Source organism: Lipophrys pholis (assembly GCF_963383615.2).
Source record: "Lipophrys pholis genome assembly, chromosome: 22".
In the NCBI taxonomy this organism is placed as follows: Eukaryota; Metazoa; Chordata; class Actinopteri; order Blenniiformes; family Blenniidae; genus Lipophrys; species Lipophrys pholis.
Window position 1 is genome coordinate 12,698,599 of NC_137644.1, and position 17,092 is coordinate 12,715,690.

General features: G+C 43.8%; 2 protein-coding genes across 2 annotated transcripts; one reads left to right on the top strand and one right to left on the bottom strand.

Moving 5' to 3' along the window:
- Positions 1–14: 14 nt before the first annotated feature.
- On the bottom strand, positions 15–3,399 carry alg12 (ALG12 alpha-1,6-mannosyltransferase; the record flags this gene model as incomplete). The annotated part of the gene is made up of 9 exons (XM_080491632.1): positions 15–538; positions 624–699; positions 806–975; positions 1,063–1,284; positions 1,365–1,488; positions 1,567–1,761; positions 1,857–2,030; positions 2,116–2,248; positions 3,241–3,399. The coding sequence occupies 9 exons, from the start codon at positions 3,397–3,399 to the stop codon at positions 319–321; spliced, it is 1,473 nt and encodes a 490-aa protein (XP_080347758.1). The 3' UTR covers positions 15–318.
- Positions 3,400–3,701: 302 nt separating this feature from the next.
- creld2 (cysteine-rich with EGF-like domains 2) lies at positions 3,702–8,207 on the top strand. Its single transcript, XM_080492511.1, has 10 exons — positions 3,702–4,054; positions 4,179–4,261; positions 4,656–4,766; positions 4,877–4,968; positions 5,098–5,274; positions 5,397–5,495; positions 6,420–6,503; positions 6,715–6,810; positions 7,393–7,533; positions 7,840–8,207. The coding sequence occupies exons 1-10, from the start codon at positions 3,923–3,925 to the stop codon at positions 7,875–7,877; spliced, it is 1,053 nt and encodes a 350-aa protein (XP_080348637.1). The 5' UTR covers positions 3,702–3,922; the 3' UTR covers positions 7,878–8,207.
- Positions 8,208–17,092: the final 8,885 nt, after the last annotated feature.

Below are 17,092 nucleotides of genomic sequence, written 5' to 3' on the forward strand. Positions count from 1 at the left end.
TGTACAAAAGAGTTGGTTATAGCTCTGAAATCCAGAACCTATTCAAATGGTCTCTCAGCCAGCTTTATTTGTCTAAGAAATCGTATCTACAAAATATACAAGTCATGATACAAGGTTTGCTGGATATGCATTTAAAAATCCAGCTTCTCGTGTATAACAATCTTTCTCATGTAAATCTCATGATTTTCCCAGCAGCTCGAATTTTAATGGAACGTCCTACTTCTGAGAAAATCTTCAAAATCAGACGTACACAGCAGTGTAGTCCTTAGTCACACAAAACTACATCCTGTTGAAAGTCAGATTTTTGGTCTCCAGGCTTCAGTTTTTTCTCATCAGCACAGCTTTTTTGTCCAAACGCACACTGATTGGTGGGAAGTGAAAAAAGTCAAAGGCGATACTGCTGTAGCCCTGGATGAAGGCCAAAGGCTGATGGGAGTCACGGAGCTGCTGTATCCTGGTGGCGTTGGCCTCCATCAATAGGTGGGAGTACAGTTTCATTTCGGGATTTGTGGGGCTCAGGTCCTCCCGTTTGTCGTACCTGTAAATGTGAAACCCAATTGACAACCTCAACTATCATCTTGGAAAGGATCAAACAAAAATATAGAAAAGGAAAAGCCACAAACCTCCAGTTTTTGTTTTGTTCCAAGAAGCGAGATACTCCCGTTTCAGCAGTGTAGGTGTCGATGTGTACAAAGACATCTGAGATGAGGGGGGAAAGGAGCTTTAGAACTTCTGCCATTAAACATCTTCCTGATTAAGTGATTTCCTCTATGGCGTATGCAAACAAAGTGAAATAAATTCTGACCTGCTGAGGGGGGCAGCAGCCTGTGCAGCTCCTGCATCGCTCTGCCTCCAGGGTAGTTATGGTGAGAAACATGGAGGCAAATACTGGTGTAAGCCGCGTTGGTCAGCAGCTGGCCGACCACGACTGCAGAGCCAAGTTTATACATCCAAGATTTCTGGTAGTTGCATAAACTAGAGCGAACAATAAGAAAAAAAAAAAAGAAGGTGAGCATTAATCAACAAATCCTGAAACTTTCAGGATTGACTGTTGCAACTTACATGAAAGAGCAGCCACGTGCAGCCACCAAGCTGAGCACGGGGACCGTGTATATAATGAAACGCAACTCCTTGTGGGGCAGCAGCGAGTAGATGAGGACGAAGCCCGCGGTGGGCAGCAGCAGCAGCCTCATCCGCCTGTCGAGGAGGCCGAGGGGCACAAAGAGCAGCGTGCAGCCCAGCGCGCGAGGAACAGCCGAGTAGAAGTACCAGAGAAATGGCGAGGTTTACTGGCGAGGGGGAGTCAAGGAGACCTGCGACGGATCGTCTGGATGTTTCGGTGGCGCTCGACAAAACAGGGTCACGGTTCCCTTGGAAAGGATATTCCCCAGTTGGAGCTTTGGTTAAGAATAGTGTTGTACCACAGCACCTGCCCTTCAGGCCACAGGAGTCTCCTCCAGAAGAAGCTGTCCACAGCCACCGTCAAAGCTGCAGCAGATTAAAAAAAACAAAACAACATAAGGTTCTGTGTAGATTAAATGACCATAAAGCTTGTTCAGTACTAACCCAGTGACATGATTCCTGCAGGAACAGCATAATAAAGCAGCTGAAGCAGCCCCAGCTTCCGGCGCAGCAGAGATATGAGTAACATGAGGCCCAAGAAGATGCAGAGCTCTGACCGGAACACAATGATGACCAAAGCAGAGAGGCCGACGAACCGCCCAGATTTCTGAGCCATCCAAGATGTGAACGCTACAAGTACTGGCACAACAGTTTTTGAAATCATTACTGAAACAGGTTTTTTTTCAAAATGTTTAAAAAGTTTGTATATGTATCGCAACTTTAGCAAATCTCACCGATCGGCAGCGCAAACACATTGGGCAGCGTCCTCGTGCTGTAGAACATCAGGTGAAACTGAGACGCACAGGTGAGACAGAAGAGGCCGGCGACAGTCGAGCCAAACTGCCGCCTCACCTCCCGCTGCATGTGCCATAGTGCACCAACCACACTCAGTCCCAGCGAAGCCCGAACTGCAATGTTTACGGTCGATGTGAAATATCAGCTGTTTTGGGGAAAAACATCTTCAAACGCATCTGAATGTCGGAGTGTATTTACCTATAAGCTGTGAGTAGAATTTCGGCGCATCCAACAAGGAAGAGAGAAAAACGACGGGCAGGGAAAGTGCGGAGACAAACAGTGGGCCAAGAAAAGAGCGGGGCACCACGCCGGGGAATTCATGATGGTCATACTGGAGAGACGGGAAAACGATGGGAATGTTTTTTAACAATGAAAAGTTGGCATTGTAAAAAAAAATAAAAAATAAAAATGTTGTGGTAGTTTTCTTCTGTGCAGTTTCAATAACTCATGCTAGACTTCTCCTTTTCCTCTTGACCCATAATATAATTGTTTTTAATGAACAGTGCATGACAGCACTCTGTAAAATTGCACGTTTTTTTTAAATATAATTTTCCCATTTCTCACATGGGTTTAGTTATCCGACTTTGAGAAACATTGATATCAACATTGATACACTCAGCTAAAGAAAAATCTGTGGATTTCACATTATAAATTAACATTTAAAATGTAGATTAGCAGCTTTTAGACAATCATTAAAAAAAAAAAATAAAAAAAAACATCACCAGTTTTGCACACAACATTTATACAAAAAAAAAAGCATGGATCAAAACACTATGACTCATAAAATATAAACTGAGCAGTACTGTGTCAGTATGGATTGTTATATAGAACTAACAATGTGTAGGTTCTGCAGCTTTACAAAGCCAATGGAGGAGGTTTTACTTGCTGGATGTATTTGTAATCTTTCTTGGCAAATATGGAAAATTTCAAAGAAACCAATTTTAAATATTACAGTTCCACAAAGGTGAATTTATGTTCTGGCTGCAAACATGCATTATTACATAAATAGTAGTTTGAATTATATTGATTATAAACACTAACAAAGAAAAAAGAACAGAAAAGGAGAGCATCTCTAGTACTCTCTATCTCTCTAAGTACACTGTACAGGTAGGAACTTTGAGAAGTTAAGTGATCAGAACACAATACTTCTATAAAAACAGTTATTTTAGCAAAAAGCATAAGTATAATAACCAGCACAAAGCTTTAAAAAAAAAAAAGCTACGAAATGAACAGTGTTTTTGGATCAAATAGTGTTTTTGAATGTGTTTCTGACTGGAAATAATTTGATTTCACAACATGAAACTTGGATGTGCCCAAACTCACCTTGTCAAAGTCGAATCTGTGATACAAAATGTCATGAGTCGCTTGTAAATTGAAGCTTTCTTCGACTTTGGTGAAGGGGCAGATCAGTAAATGCAGGAGGGCCACAGAAATGAGCAGAAAGAGCAGAGGAAGCCCCAAAGTAGTCTTCTTTTCAGCCATGACAGCTCACAGCATCACATTCATTTCCGGTTAACACCGGAAGTGAACCACCGACGCGTTTTCATATCATTTATATTATCCCATTTTTACTCAATCAAAGCCTTCGTGAGTTAATTTTAATATTAAATCAAATATATTAGCCAATTTTCAAAAAACAATTAATTTGCGTAAAATTACAAATCTTCCTGAAGATTCCACGTGGGGATTGGATTTTTTTGTCCCGGGCGTGGCGGCTCCTCATTGGTTGTTCAGATGATTGACACGGGTATGTAGCCAGTCAGCTCAGGCCACAATTCTATGAAGAGGCTGACGCGGAAAACTAGAACCGCAGCCTTTTTTTTTTTTTTCTTTCTCTCTACACCCGGCATGTAAATACCAAATGGTTGCGCTTTGCTGAGATAACGCCGTCAATGGTTTCATGTTAGGAACGGTTCGTTTAGATGTGCCCCTCCTCTGCAGAGCTTTAATAGCGGGAAGCTACCCTGAAGTGCGTCTTGATATGAGCGCAGTGTAATCAGCTGAGATGCTGTCCTCCGGTTCAGACCTGCTCTTCTTCTCTCTTGCCCTTCTGCTGCTTCTGCAAGCCTCCGATGCAAGAAAGGATTTAAAAAGCTCCTGCTCCACCTGCAAGCAGATCACCGAGAACTTCAACAAGGTCGGGAGGCATTTTCAAAGCACCTCGGTGTTTATTTCCATGTGCATCGATATACAGCCTGTCCCCTTGTGTCGACTGTTTGTACACATGAAGACTTGTGTTTTTGTTGTTGTTGTTTATTTAGGGCTTTGACAGAACAGCAAAGCAGAACTTTGGAGGAGGAAACACAGCCTGGGAGGAGAGGACACTGTCTAAATATGAGACGAGGTGAGACATGTCAGGTCACTGTGCCGCAGGCCTGATCATCACAGCTCTGTTTGCTTTGGGCCAATGAATCTTATCAATTTTACAGATAACATTTATACAAATAAGTCCACAAAAACCTCAACATTCTTTATCATACACTGCGTGTACTTGTTTCTACTTTGTCATTTTCTGCCTGTAATGACATCCAGTTACATAAACAGGACACGACTCACATTTTCAGTTCTTTGACTTGTCTGATACTCTTAATACTGAAGTGAAACACTGATTTACACAGATAGTTAAACCCTCAAACAATGTAATCCATTAAAGACAAATATTCTGTAATTTTTCTAGTTTCATCAGACGATGTGATACGGGAAAGAGTTTGGGTTCAGTCTGTCTGTGTGTTTCTCAGCGAGATCCGTCTGATGGAGATCGTCGAGGGGCTGTGTGACAGCAGCAGCTTCGAATGCAACCAGATGTTGGAAGAACACGAAGAGCACTTTGAAACCTGGTGGTTCAAGCGGTAAGTTTCACTAATTGTATGAAGTTGACTCTGCATTGGCATCCTTGTGTTTTGTAGAAGCTCGTTCCAGTCGGGTAAGCATTCTCGTTTGGCTTCCTAACCCTTTGCAGGAAAACAAAACATCCCGATCTGCATAAGTGGTTCTGCATTGAGACCATCAGAGTGTGTTGTCCGAAGGGAACTTTTGGACCCGACTGCAACGGTGAGGAAGCTTTAGTTCTTCCTTCCTGAGTGATCTCAGGCTGAGAGCACGTTCAGCAGTTGTGCGCGAGAGCTTGTTGGGTGGACTCGTATTCAAAATGCTGAAACGTCTTGGGCCATTCTTTTTCAGCCTGCCTCGGGGGCTCCGAGAGGCCGTGTCATGGGAACGGGGTGTGCGACGGCGACGGGACCCGAGGAGGAAACGGCAAATGCGCCTGCGACATCGGTTACAAAGGAGAGCTCTGCCTGGACTGCGGTGACGGACACTTCAACGAAGCGAGGAACGAGACCTTCTCCCTGTGCAAAGGTGAGAAGTCGGAGCGCACCGGCACCACTTACACCTTCTCACCAGATTTACTGTGAATAAGAGTCTTCTGGTCAAATGAATTGAATGATTCTAAAAATTTTGAGTTTCACCTTCTCCTGCAGAGTGCGACTCCTCTTGCAAGACTTGCACTGGAGCGACCAATCAGGACTGTGACGAGTGCAAGGACGGCTGGGAGGAGGACGACCAAGAGGCTTGTATTGGTAAAGAACCTGCTACTGGAAGAGTGTCGATGAGGAAGCATAAGTGAAGTTTTTTTCTTTGGAAAAACAGCTGAGGGGAAACGGCAGTTATCACAAAATCCCGTTTTCTGCCATTCAATTTAAGTGAGTGAACCTTATTTGACGTCCCCCCCCCCCCCCCCCCCGTGCGTTTTAAGGGTACAGATCACGTGCTTTTATATCTGAAAACGTTAAACGCTAATCAGTTAAAGGTTGGGTTATGTAGAACAATTATCTTGTTTCAAAAGGTATTTGCATACCTGGGTTATTTTCAAAAGACTCTGTGCTAAAATGGCTTAAAAGGCTAAAATTGCTATTAAGGTTACAAATTGCTAAAACAATTAGAAGAAAAAGGTGTTGGAGGGTTGGGGAAAATGGCTAAAACAAACAAACTACCTGCCTGAATCAGTGTAAGTGGGCTAAAAAGGTAAAATGGCAAAATTCCAAATTGAATCTACATTTTCTAACTAAACTAAAACCAATATGATTATGGTACTATACAATAAAACATCTACACCTTCCACAATCCCATTAAAGAGTCTGACTGAAGTTTTAAAATCATTAATGGTGATAAGTTCCTGTAACGTCAGTGATTTTTTTTTTTTTTTTTTTTTTAAAGAGTTCCAGGCAGAGGGAGGAGAGTCGGTGTTCTGGGATTAGAGGAAGCTTGGAAGTCTAAAGAGCAACAAACTGCACGTTAGATTTCATCTTAAAGTGACATAAAAGCACAGATGTCATGAATAACGACCTTATGAAAGAAGCTGGACCAACAGGGGGATTTTATTGACTATTACAACCCAAAGTTGACCCGTTTAAGATGATTAAACATTCAATTTAAATAAAAAAATAAACTCTTGCTTCTCTAAGAAGATGTGGGTGTTCTTCAGTTGGTCTCGTGTCTTGCAGATGTGGACGAGTGCGCCAGAGGTTCTTCTACATGTAAAGAAGATCAGTATTGCCTGAACACAGAGGGGTCGTACTCCTGCAAGGGTAAGAGTTCATACAGTCTGTCCTAAGTAGTATTCATAATGAGAATTACTTTCAGCAGGGTAATATTATTTGTGTATGGTATTTTAGGGTTTCTAACCACAGGAAAGATGAGATACATATATCAGACAATCAGGCTTTCAAATGGTAGAAAAATCCCACTTTTCTGAATTGAAATATTAATAGTTTTCTCATTCCTTTGTGTCATTCAAAGCCTGCGACAAAGTTTGCGCCGGCTGCTCTGGAGCCGGTCCTGATAAGTGCCAATCCTGTGCCGACGGGTACCAGAACACAGACGGCACCTGCACAGGTATGTTGGAAAAAAACTCCTAAGGCCCATTTGTGTGCTTTGAGTGAATGCTTTAAAGTTTGAGTCAACATCATGAATGTTGGGTTATATTAGAAGCAGGATGTTCCACAATGTAATTGATATTTGGGTTCATCTCTCGATGGATGTTTCTGATTCAGGAGCAACGTTTCCTGGTCAATTGTAGATTACTGCCATCTAGTGGCGGGGAATGGGAAATGCGTATATTGTCACACATGCAGCATTAAATTGCATAAGTTAATTGAGCCCTGTCAGCCCGGTTCCTTCAAGGAAGTTGAGAATTTCACCAGCACAGCACTCCTCATTATGAAGGGAAAAGTATAGATCTGAGACGAAAGAAGTATTTACATATTTTAGACAATCACAATTCCTACATTTACACTGATTTCCATTCAGTACGTTGCTGACATCAAATACAAAAGGACCTAAAAATTTTAATGAAACGCTGGAAATGTATTATACCCAGGAGGAATTGTGGCCCAGATGTTGCTTGTGATACATAATTGTGAGTTAAATCAACAGTTGAACGTGTTTGGCTAATAAATGACGTTTTATGCCTTCCAGACATCGACGAGTGTTCCCAGCCGGAGTCGGCGTGCACGAAGGAACACCAGGAGTGTGTCAACACGAAAGGCAGCTATTCGTGCGTCTGCTCCGGCGGCTACGAGGAAGTCGATGGCGAGTGTCTCGAAAAACCACAGACGGGTAAGGGTCAGCGTTTGGATCCGTTCTTTGTATTACTCCCCTACAAGTCCATGGACACTCGATGGAAATATTTTTGACTTGGCAAATTCAAACGCCGGGGGTTTATGTCTGGATAAATAAAAATTTTATTTCATATAATCTGACTTGTATGACATTTTAGGTCAGTTAATATATAGCGAAATCACTCGAGCTAAATATTATTTATTTCACGATTGTTTGCAAGTAAATTGGAGCATGTGATTGTCTATTTATTCAACAACATGGTACATGTCTATTCTCATCTCTTCATCCTTCCTTCTCCGTCAGACGAGGCTGAGAACTTGGAGACGCATACCGAGCTTTGACGTCAGAACTCGGGTGAACTGATGACATTTCTGCACATCTGAAGCCCGGACGTGGTTTTTTTTGGTTTTGTTTTGTTTTTTTAAACTCTTGACTACATGCACTTAATGAACCAGCTGCTCCGAGAACCAACACAAAGTCCCCGGAACGCTGCTTTTCCGCAGTGAATCGTGGAATTAAGGACAAAGAGAGACGTTTTACTGCCTCAGTGTGCTGGATGCCGTTTTCCTCTGGTCTGCTCAAACCACTCGTTGTCTTTTATTTGTGGCGTGGTTTTTAAAAATCTAAATGTGTTTCAATAAAGTTGAATTATGATACATTTATATGTCGATATTTTGTCTTGGATCTTATTGACGCAGTGATTGCGGTTGGCCACCAGATGGCGGCATTGCCTCACGATTGGTCGGATGGAAACGTCTTACTGTTTCTACTCAGTCTGACCCTTGGAGTGTTAATGTACCTCACGCTCTATCCACATATCTTAAATTTTTTCCCCTACATGCATCCATGTTTTTGTTTTGCTCAGGATGGTCCTCACTGATATCCCAGTGATTGGATGCTTTTTAGAAAAGGCCTCAATGTAGATCAAAGAATATTTTCCTAGCCCACGTCTCACCTTGCAATAAGGCTCCCCGGCTTCCTGCGGGATGTCGTCAGCTGTTTTGACTCGACGGGCCCACTAAAAGGTGGCTGGAGCAGCCAGTCCAGACCTGTCTGAGCTGGTAGCGAGGCAGCCGAGATCCAATCACACAAGTCTCCACATTCAACACCCTACCCCCCCCCCCCCCCCCCCCCAGCCCCCCACTGCTTTCCACTCACTGTGGAAAGGATTTATCAGAGTGGATCAAGGTAGAAAATGTTTTTCTTCAGGATTAGGCAGGATGAGATCCCACATCAGCATGAGTCAGCACACTGACTAACGCATGAGTCAGTGCACCTCTGCTGTCAATGCCTCAATACCAATCTTGGGTGAATACAGCCCCGGCTTGATATGTATTTGTTGTGATGCTTCATCCCTTTGGAAACCAGACACTCGACTTCCCCCGTGTTCATGACGGTGCCGCTCGGGCAGGACGCTTTAGAGATCATGATGCCGACGCTCGGCGACTGGTTAAGCATGAGTAATCGCTCCAGATTCACCTGGATTTTTCTGGCTGGCTGGGCTCTTCTTATTCGCTTCAGAATTCAGGCGGTGCGGCAGCGGAGATCTTGTGATTCAATCTGGACTGTGCTTAAAGGAGTCCCTATTATCAGTCCCACACACAGAATGGGGCTTAGGAACGCAAAAGAGGTTTTGGATGGAAATATATTCTTTACAACCAGCCACAGCTGCTCATCTATAAACCCGGTTAAACGCTCACAGCCTTCCTGCAGATTTTTTTTTTAAAGTTTTCAGTTCGATTCAAATTAGTGTGTACCGAGAGAAACTTGGCTCCTCTTCTGTGTGCATCAGCAAGCAACTGGCTGTAAAGTAAAGGGACGAGCCAAGACCAAGAGACGGAATGTGACTGGAAATGCAAGTCTTGTGTTTTAACCATTGTTGGTGTTGAAGAGCTGCATGCCTCACCTGCAGGAAATGTGCAAATTTAGCATTTTTGGATGAAAAAAAAGCAATCAAAATGAGTTAAGTTGAACGGGAAATTGATTTATGTTTCAAAACATTGTATAAATACAACTATTTAATGCATTTGTTTACAAGATATTTGATTCTTTCCATGATGCCCGAGCGTCACTGGAAAAGCACGTGGGCCTTGGTGACCTTGTGTTGGATTTTCACTGTTTCTGAACTTGTGACCTTTTCAAAACGGCACTTCTAAATAACTGGGTTTGCTCCTCTGTTGAGACTGAAGCTTTGTTTGCTCCGGGATGCTGTCCTCCCTTTTCGTGATGGATCTCCGGTCCGATTCCGCGAAGCGACGCGCACCAAAAGGGCCCGGCTTGCGTGTCGGCACGTTTGTGTGGCCGCGAGAGCTCGGTGCTTTGCAGGGGCACCGCTGCCCTTTTTCGCTCGACTTTGTGGCGGTTTCTCCTCCGCCAGTAAACTTCAGCTGCGGCGCACATGGCCCGGCTGTGGCGGGGTGACTGTGAGGACACCGAGAAGACAGATTGGAGCTATGCAGAGCGAGAAAATGACTTGACTTGAAGGATTGTGTTCTCCATTGAGATCATTGTGAGCTGGCCAGAATACTCTGCCCTCCGTTCCCCCGGCATCAAACCATGTGTCGGAATCTCTTCCTCTATACCTTCAGAGAGGTTGCGTCTCAGAGCTGCTGGTTCCCAAAGCTATCCTTAGACAACACTCTTCATTGTTCCATTGTAAGGCAGCGGGACAGAGATAATCATAGAGCGGAGGTACACACTGAGGGAAGCTGCGTGCTAAACGAGAAGCCAGATGTGGCACCATGTGCTTTTGTTGTCTGTCAGTGGTCCGCGCCGCCTCTGATGTCAAAGGCACTCCCTTTAAAAAAACTCGCTGCCCTCTCTGATGTGGTTGGGGGCTTGCCTTCTTTTCACACAGCTGGACACTCAACTGCCAAACAATTAAGGCAGACAAATTGGGAACTCTGCCGTCCAGATGCAACCGGAGCTCGCGTCTAGAGCTTCGCTTCTCGGTCGTCTTCCCATTGAGAGGACGGTGTCGTAGATCTGCCACAGGAGGAACAAAGCCCAGTGCAGCCGCCGCCGCCACCGCCACCGCCGCCACTGCAGCCCGCTTCCAGGACGTTTTGTCCAGCGCAGACTTTGGCGGGAAGTGGAATCATGAGATTGACGACTGGGGCGCAGCTGGAGCCCGGGGGCTGCTTGCCCGAGGTTAAGAAGGGGAAATTGGAAATTTGTGCCGTGTGCTAGAGAGATATAAGACTGTGACTTGCAGTGTGTGTGACCTCTGAAACTCAAATGACCCAAGAGGCTGGATTTCATCACAGCGGCGGTTTCTTATAATATCCAGTCCGTGCGTGAGGCTCCAAATACAGCAATACACACACTTTGGCGTTGGGGTGACGGTTTGTCCACAAGAGTTCACTTCCATGACCAGTCGGTCACTTCTTCTTCATTCATCCCTCAAACACATTCTTTAAATGAATTTATCCTCGAAAAACACTGTGAATGAGACACGACAAATTGTCGTATAATCAGCACTTTTGTATTTTCTTTCAGGTCTTTCATTGACAGTCACTTTCAAAATTTACCTTCATTGACCCCATTTACCCTTCTATTTACCCCGATAAGTATAAGAACACAAAGAAAATAGATTCTTGACAAAAAATGACTTAATAACTACTATAATCGCCATCGTTATTTTTCCACACTCATCGAATTATTTTACATTTTAATATTCTTAAACTTGAATTCATGGCTCCCATCAATTTTAAAGGCATGTCAATTTCAATTGCTGCACCTTTTGCGCACTGGGTGGCAGTAGTGAGTCACGGTTACTTGGAGTTTCAGTTGTACTATGTTAGAAGTTGGTGAGAACTTCGGGATCGATTCTGAAGAGTGTGATTCACTGAACCGACCAGCTTCTCTTTCTGCATTCAAATTAGTGATAGACGTTGAGCAGTGTGACTCAATGCACCACCTAGTGGAGATGAGTGGCACTACAACCCTGATTGGACTGTGGCTAGTCCGTTGACCTGAATCTATTGTTATTTGTTGTTGTTTTTTTTTTTTTTACAACAAATGCACAAACTGTACCTTTAAAGATGCACTTTGTAAAAAGGTTTAAAATCATGGAGGACAGCTTACAGTTCACTTCTACATGACGTCCTCCTGACCATGTGACGCCACATAGTTTAAAACACAAATGCCCCTCGACTTTGCGTCATGCATAATGCACTTCTATCTATTGCTAAATCTCAATGATTTTACAATTCTGGAACTTAAAAAGTTTATATATTGACAATGTTTCGTATACTAACCATTAGCTGTTATAATCCAGATGCTTTAAATTGACGAGATAAGCAGATTAAAGCAGCAGGAATGGAGCATCACTGTAGAATGAGCATCTAGATTTATGAACATATATGTCGATATTAGAGACACAATTGCCTTTACTGTAACAAGCAGTGAAACATAATGTAAATCTGAATTATTTAGGCCCTGATGTTTTTCTCTTCCCTCCCAGCACCATGCGCTGGAAGCCTGCGGGTGTGGAGGAATAATAGATCAGCACAACATTCAATAAGCCCTTTTACTTGTAAAAGTGATATTCTACCTGGGACTATGCTCTTCAATAAGAAGGGTACAACCAATCCAAACAGTTTCAATTATTCAGCATGGTGCATGCTGCAGATGAAAGAGAAAGAAAGCAGTCCATATTGCTTAATGCAACATTGCCTTTAAAAGGAGGTGAACATGTAAGTTGTACCTGAATCTGTACAAAAGGGACGTTAGTGATTCGGACACTGCGGTTTTCCCTCTTTTCTCTCATTCAAAACAATGTTTCATATCAAGTATTAGATGTGTATCTTACAGTGTTGTTCTGCATATCTGGAGCAAATCAAGAGCCAAATGGTTTTCCAGAGGTGTATTTCTGAGAGTGGCGGGAGGAGACAGGGAGTGGCGTTGCCGTCAGCTGGCATTCGCTCTACAACTCAGAGATTTCACAGACGGGCTGGATGGGGTGATATTACTCACCTTTGTTTGATCTTAAAGCCAGCGCCTGTGTGTGTGTGTGTGTGTGTGTGTGTGTGTGTGTGTGTGTGTGTGTGTGTGTGTGTGTGTGTGTGTGTGTGTGTGTGTGTGTGTGTGTGTGTGTGTGTGTGTGTGTGTGTGTGTGTGTGTGTGTGTGTGTGTGTGTGTGTGTGTGTGTGTGTGTGTGTGTGTGTGTGTGTGTGTGTGTGTGTGTACACGTTGAGGCATCTGTGTGTACGTGGACCTGCCTAACACTGTGATGAGAGTTGGCCCGGGTGCATGTGTGCAGCACTACAGTGTGACTGCGATGTCTGGCCTCTGATCTCTCACATCCATCAAGAATGAGAAGAGACAGACAGGCCACTTTGATCTCAAAGGAATTTTATTTCTTTTCTCCAATAGATGCTACAGTCTTCCCTCTTAATGTCTTTGTTTTTGGGGGGGTATTTTTGTAATGAGAAAAAGAAGAGGAGACACGTGGATGACTCTCCTCGATTTGGTAGACTTCACTGAGTTTATAACCGAGTTTCTAAATGGCTTGGGTGCACTTCTCTGTGAAGTTTGCATGTTCTCCCTTGAGCGTTCCTACATTTCCGGCAGGCATCTTCCCAAAATTATACATTTTAGGTCATTTCAGACTTGAAATCTGAGTGCGTCTGAGTGTCTGTTTCTCTGTGACGGATTGGCGACCGATGCATTCACATACATAGCATGAACTGGGGATTTGAACTCCCTCTTTACAGACACTTTATGTCCATTCATCCACAAACTGACACTTAAAAGAAAAGATTTGGAACACGTTGACTATTTGTCTCAGGATATCTCAATAGAAAATCTCATAAGTAATCCCATTGTATAACTGAGAAAGGCTCGGGCAGATGTTCAGCACCTGGTTGTAGAAAAGCTCAGATAGATCTAAATCAGAGGTGGAATCTGATAATAAGCTCCATCATATGTCAATAAGGTTTTCTCCTGAGCGCTTTAATCTTGAAAATCTAAGAACAGATGCATAAATCACTGTGTAGGTAATGTTATGCCCCAACTAAAACTTTGTCTATGCATAGGCAGTATTTTGTATTGTCAACCTATTCTGACACCGGCAAAAAAAACAACAAAAATAAAAAGAAGCATAAAACATGAGCAGGTTTCCCACATCAAAGACACTTTTCTCTCTCGACGTTGGAACAAACTTCAAAGAACTTTCTAAACCCTTTTCTCAGCAACCAGCTGTAAAACCTCGGAGGAGGCGGAGGCCGGCGTTCGATCCCCCTTGTAGCCGTGTGTATGTTGCCATGGTGACCAGGCGGTGTTGACACTGCAGGGTGTAAACAGGAGGAGAAGGAACAAGGTGGCGGTGTGTCGGAGATTGAGGAGGTCACACACACACACACGCACGCACGCACGCACGCACGCACGCACGCACGCACGCACACACGCACACACACACACACACACACACACACACACACACACACACACACACACACACACACACACAGCTTCTGACAGATAACACACAGTCGGGGTGGGAAGACGCTTTAATGGGACTGGAAGTGTGAGGGTTTGATTCCCCATTAGCCAACATTACAGTCATATATTTACCTCAGTCATTTACAAACAGGTTGACCGGAGGCAGCAATCATGCAATGGCCTGCTTGAAACCGCAACATTATTTTTTTTACAGTGCAGCTTTGCAAGAACAAACCTCAACCCCCCCCCCCCCCCCCCCCCCCCCCCAAAAAAAAAATCGTTAGAAATATTTTTTCTTTTTCCAAAAGGGACATAGAGCTGACTTTGTCTCTGGTTATCTTCCACTAACAAGGTTTGCGTTCTGATCTCTTCATTATCCTTCTTCTTTTTCTTCTTTTGGGTTTAACGGCAGTTTGCGTCCATAAAGTTGCATTACCGCCATCTGCTGCTTCTATCTATCCACATTGTTTCCCACTGCTCTGTTCGCCCCTCATTACTGCTTCCCTCTCTGTCTTATCAGCTGCTTTTTTGTCCCTGATGACTGTTTCCTTTCTTCTTTACTTGGATTTGATGGCAGTGTGCATCCGTGAAGTTGCATTACCGCCATCTGTTGGTTCCAGCTCGTCCATACCATTCCCACAACTCAAAAAAAGGAAAAAAGAAAGAAAGAAAGAAGATGATTGATTAGCACAAGCTTAAAATAGATCATTTATCCTCTTTTAACTCCAATCCAATCCAATCCAATGTATTTATAAAGCACTATTAAAAACAACTCAGTTGACCAAAGTGCTGTACAACAATATAAAAATACAATTATAAATACAACAATACAGTGGCAGCACAGAATACACTTATAGCAGTAAAAGTCAACTTCAACACTGGTTAAAAGCCAAAGAGAACATGCGTGTTTTAAGATGTGATTTAAAAACATGAAGGGAGTCAGCCTGTCTAATGAACAGAGGAAGCTCATTCCACAGTTTGGGACCAACCACAGAAAACGCTCGGTCTCCTCTGAGTTTGCGATGCGTCTGGGGGACCGAAAACTATCCAGATATGCCAACATGTGTTTTTTGGTACAAGTCCTTCCTACCAATTATAACCATAAATGAATACTAGACGTCGACCCAACCCATTTGAGATGGTTTGGGCATCTGATTAAAATCTGGCCACCTCCTTTGGCTTTCCACATTGCCACCTTGGCTCCATGTGCAAAATAAGACGTACAGGTGGAGGGATCATGATCATTTCGGTTAAAGTTTGTGAATAGATTCAGTAAACCACCACCGTTCTTACTTTATTCCAACTTCTATATTGTGGCATTATCATTCAGTGTATTTAAAGTGGGACTCCATAAGGAAGTAGGTTGAGATGAGAAAGCGTAGTTCAGTGCTGAGGCGTGAAATTTTTTTTTTAAAAAAGGCAGGATAACTGTGAGACAACTCCAAGTCTCCTCGTAGCAGACTGTGACAGACTTGCATGCTGTTCTGGAGGCAGAAGTTGAAGCCTGGCTCTTGGCTGATGAATGGGTTGCTAAAATGCTACATATGCACACACATATATAACTCCACTTTTCAAGTTGAATTTGTGGCATTTATTGTCCTGAATGCACTCAGTTTGCTGTGTGGCCTCGAGGCCGGTCGGCCAGGCTGTCAGAATATAGCCCATAACGGCTGGGTCACCGAAACTCTCTCACATCTGCGTCCAGCCTTCGAAACGTGACTCTATCTGATCCGTGTTTTATTGGGTAGTTTAGTGGATGTGTTTCATTGCAACATAATAAGAGAGGACATGAGCCTCTTATGAACCTTCAAAGCCGATCGGCCACATGAAAGCAGAGGGCGGCATATCGCAGCAGCAACAGCAGACTCCAGTTCCATTTTCTCCTCGTTATAATCAGTCAGATATGAAGCAGACCTGGGCTCCTGTGTCATTTTGTATGAAACTCATTTCCTGGCCGTTATCAGTTCATACGGCGTTGTTTCTCTCGGGAGGGGAACCTTTGAAAAAGAACGAGCGGTGATCACAGGAGGGCCCAGCAGCTCAGCTATGCCGACCACCTCGCGGATGGCGGTTATGCAACCGACCCGGGCTACTCCCGGTCAGCGCGAGGGGTGATTCACGTTCAACTCTTACAACCTCAGGGGAAGAACAAAACCCTTCTTTTGTGACGGGGAAACTTTGAAACGATGCTCGCTTTATTCTGACGGCACGGTGGTAAACGAACTGCAATCAAACTCTCCCTTTTTCTTTTTTCTTTTTTTTTGTCGTCGTCTTTAGTACAGAGTGGGGCTCGGGGCAGTCGGGCTTCCAGGAGAAAGAATGCGTTCTGCATTGAAGGCTGTGCTGACGAGTCTGCAGTCAGATAGAGCGAGGGGGAGAGAGAGCAGCACTGCTGGGTCAGCTAAGCCTTGCCTGTCACCTCTCTGTCAGCTCAGCACTTTTGGACATATATCTGCCATGTAGAGCAGCCGGACCGGTGACATGCCACTCACTGCCCGCTTACGCCTGCTTGCCTAAAGCCTCTTACTTCCTACATCCCTCTGTTAACTTTCGACGAAGCGTCGCAAAATAACACATTTAAAAAGTGTCATTTTTGGAGTATAATGGACACAAATCTGACCCGAAATAAACTCAGATATTACACAAGAATATCAAATTAAGTTGGATTCTATCAAAAACATGAACGTTGTATTGATAGAAATACTTTTTAGTGTATGTGTGTGTGAACATGAGGATGATTTCATTACATGAGAATGAGTAGGACCAAACAATTCTCTGCAGGTGAACTCTATCATGTATCATCTTTAAATAAATCGTACATTCCTTTAAAGATATCTTCTATTTTCCATACTACAATTACAAACACTTATTTTTGCACAAGTGCTCTGATTAATTGAGAGTACTTTCTAAAATCACTCCACTGCCCCTTTACTAGTTGACAAATTCCCCTTGTGAGGTTATCCAACTCGACCCCCCCCCCCCCCCCCCCAAGCGTCCTTTCTGCACCGGCCACTTGGGGGCAGCCTCGGTGCAGGAGGTGATCCATCAGCTGTCCCACTGTTGCCCACACATACTGAGTTAATAGCCAGAAACATCTGGACACATGTGCAAT

Coding starts and splice junctions, on each gene's coding strand:
- creld2 (XM_080492511.1), top strand. CDS start 3,923: ATGCTGTCCTCCGGTTCAGACCTGCTCTTCTTCTCTCTTGCCCTTCTG. Junction 4,262..4,655: donor CTGTCTAAATATGAGACGAG/GTGAGACATGTC, acceptor TGTGTTTCTCAG/CGAGATCCGTCTGATGGAGA. Junction 7,534..7,839: donor TCTCGAAAAACCACAGACGG/GTAAGGGTCAGC, acceptor CTTCTCCGTCAG/ACGAGGCTGAGAACTTGGAG.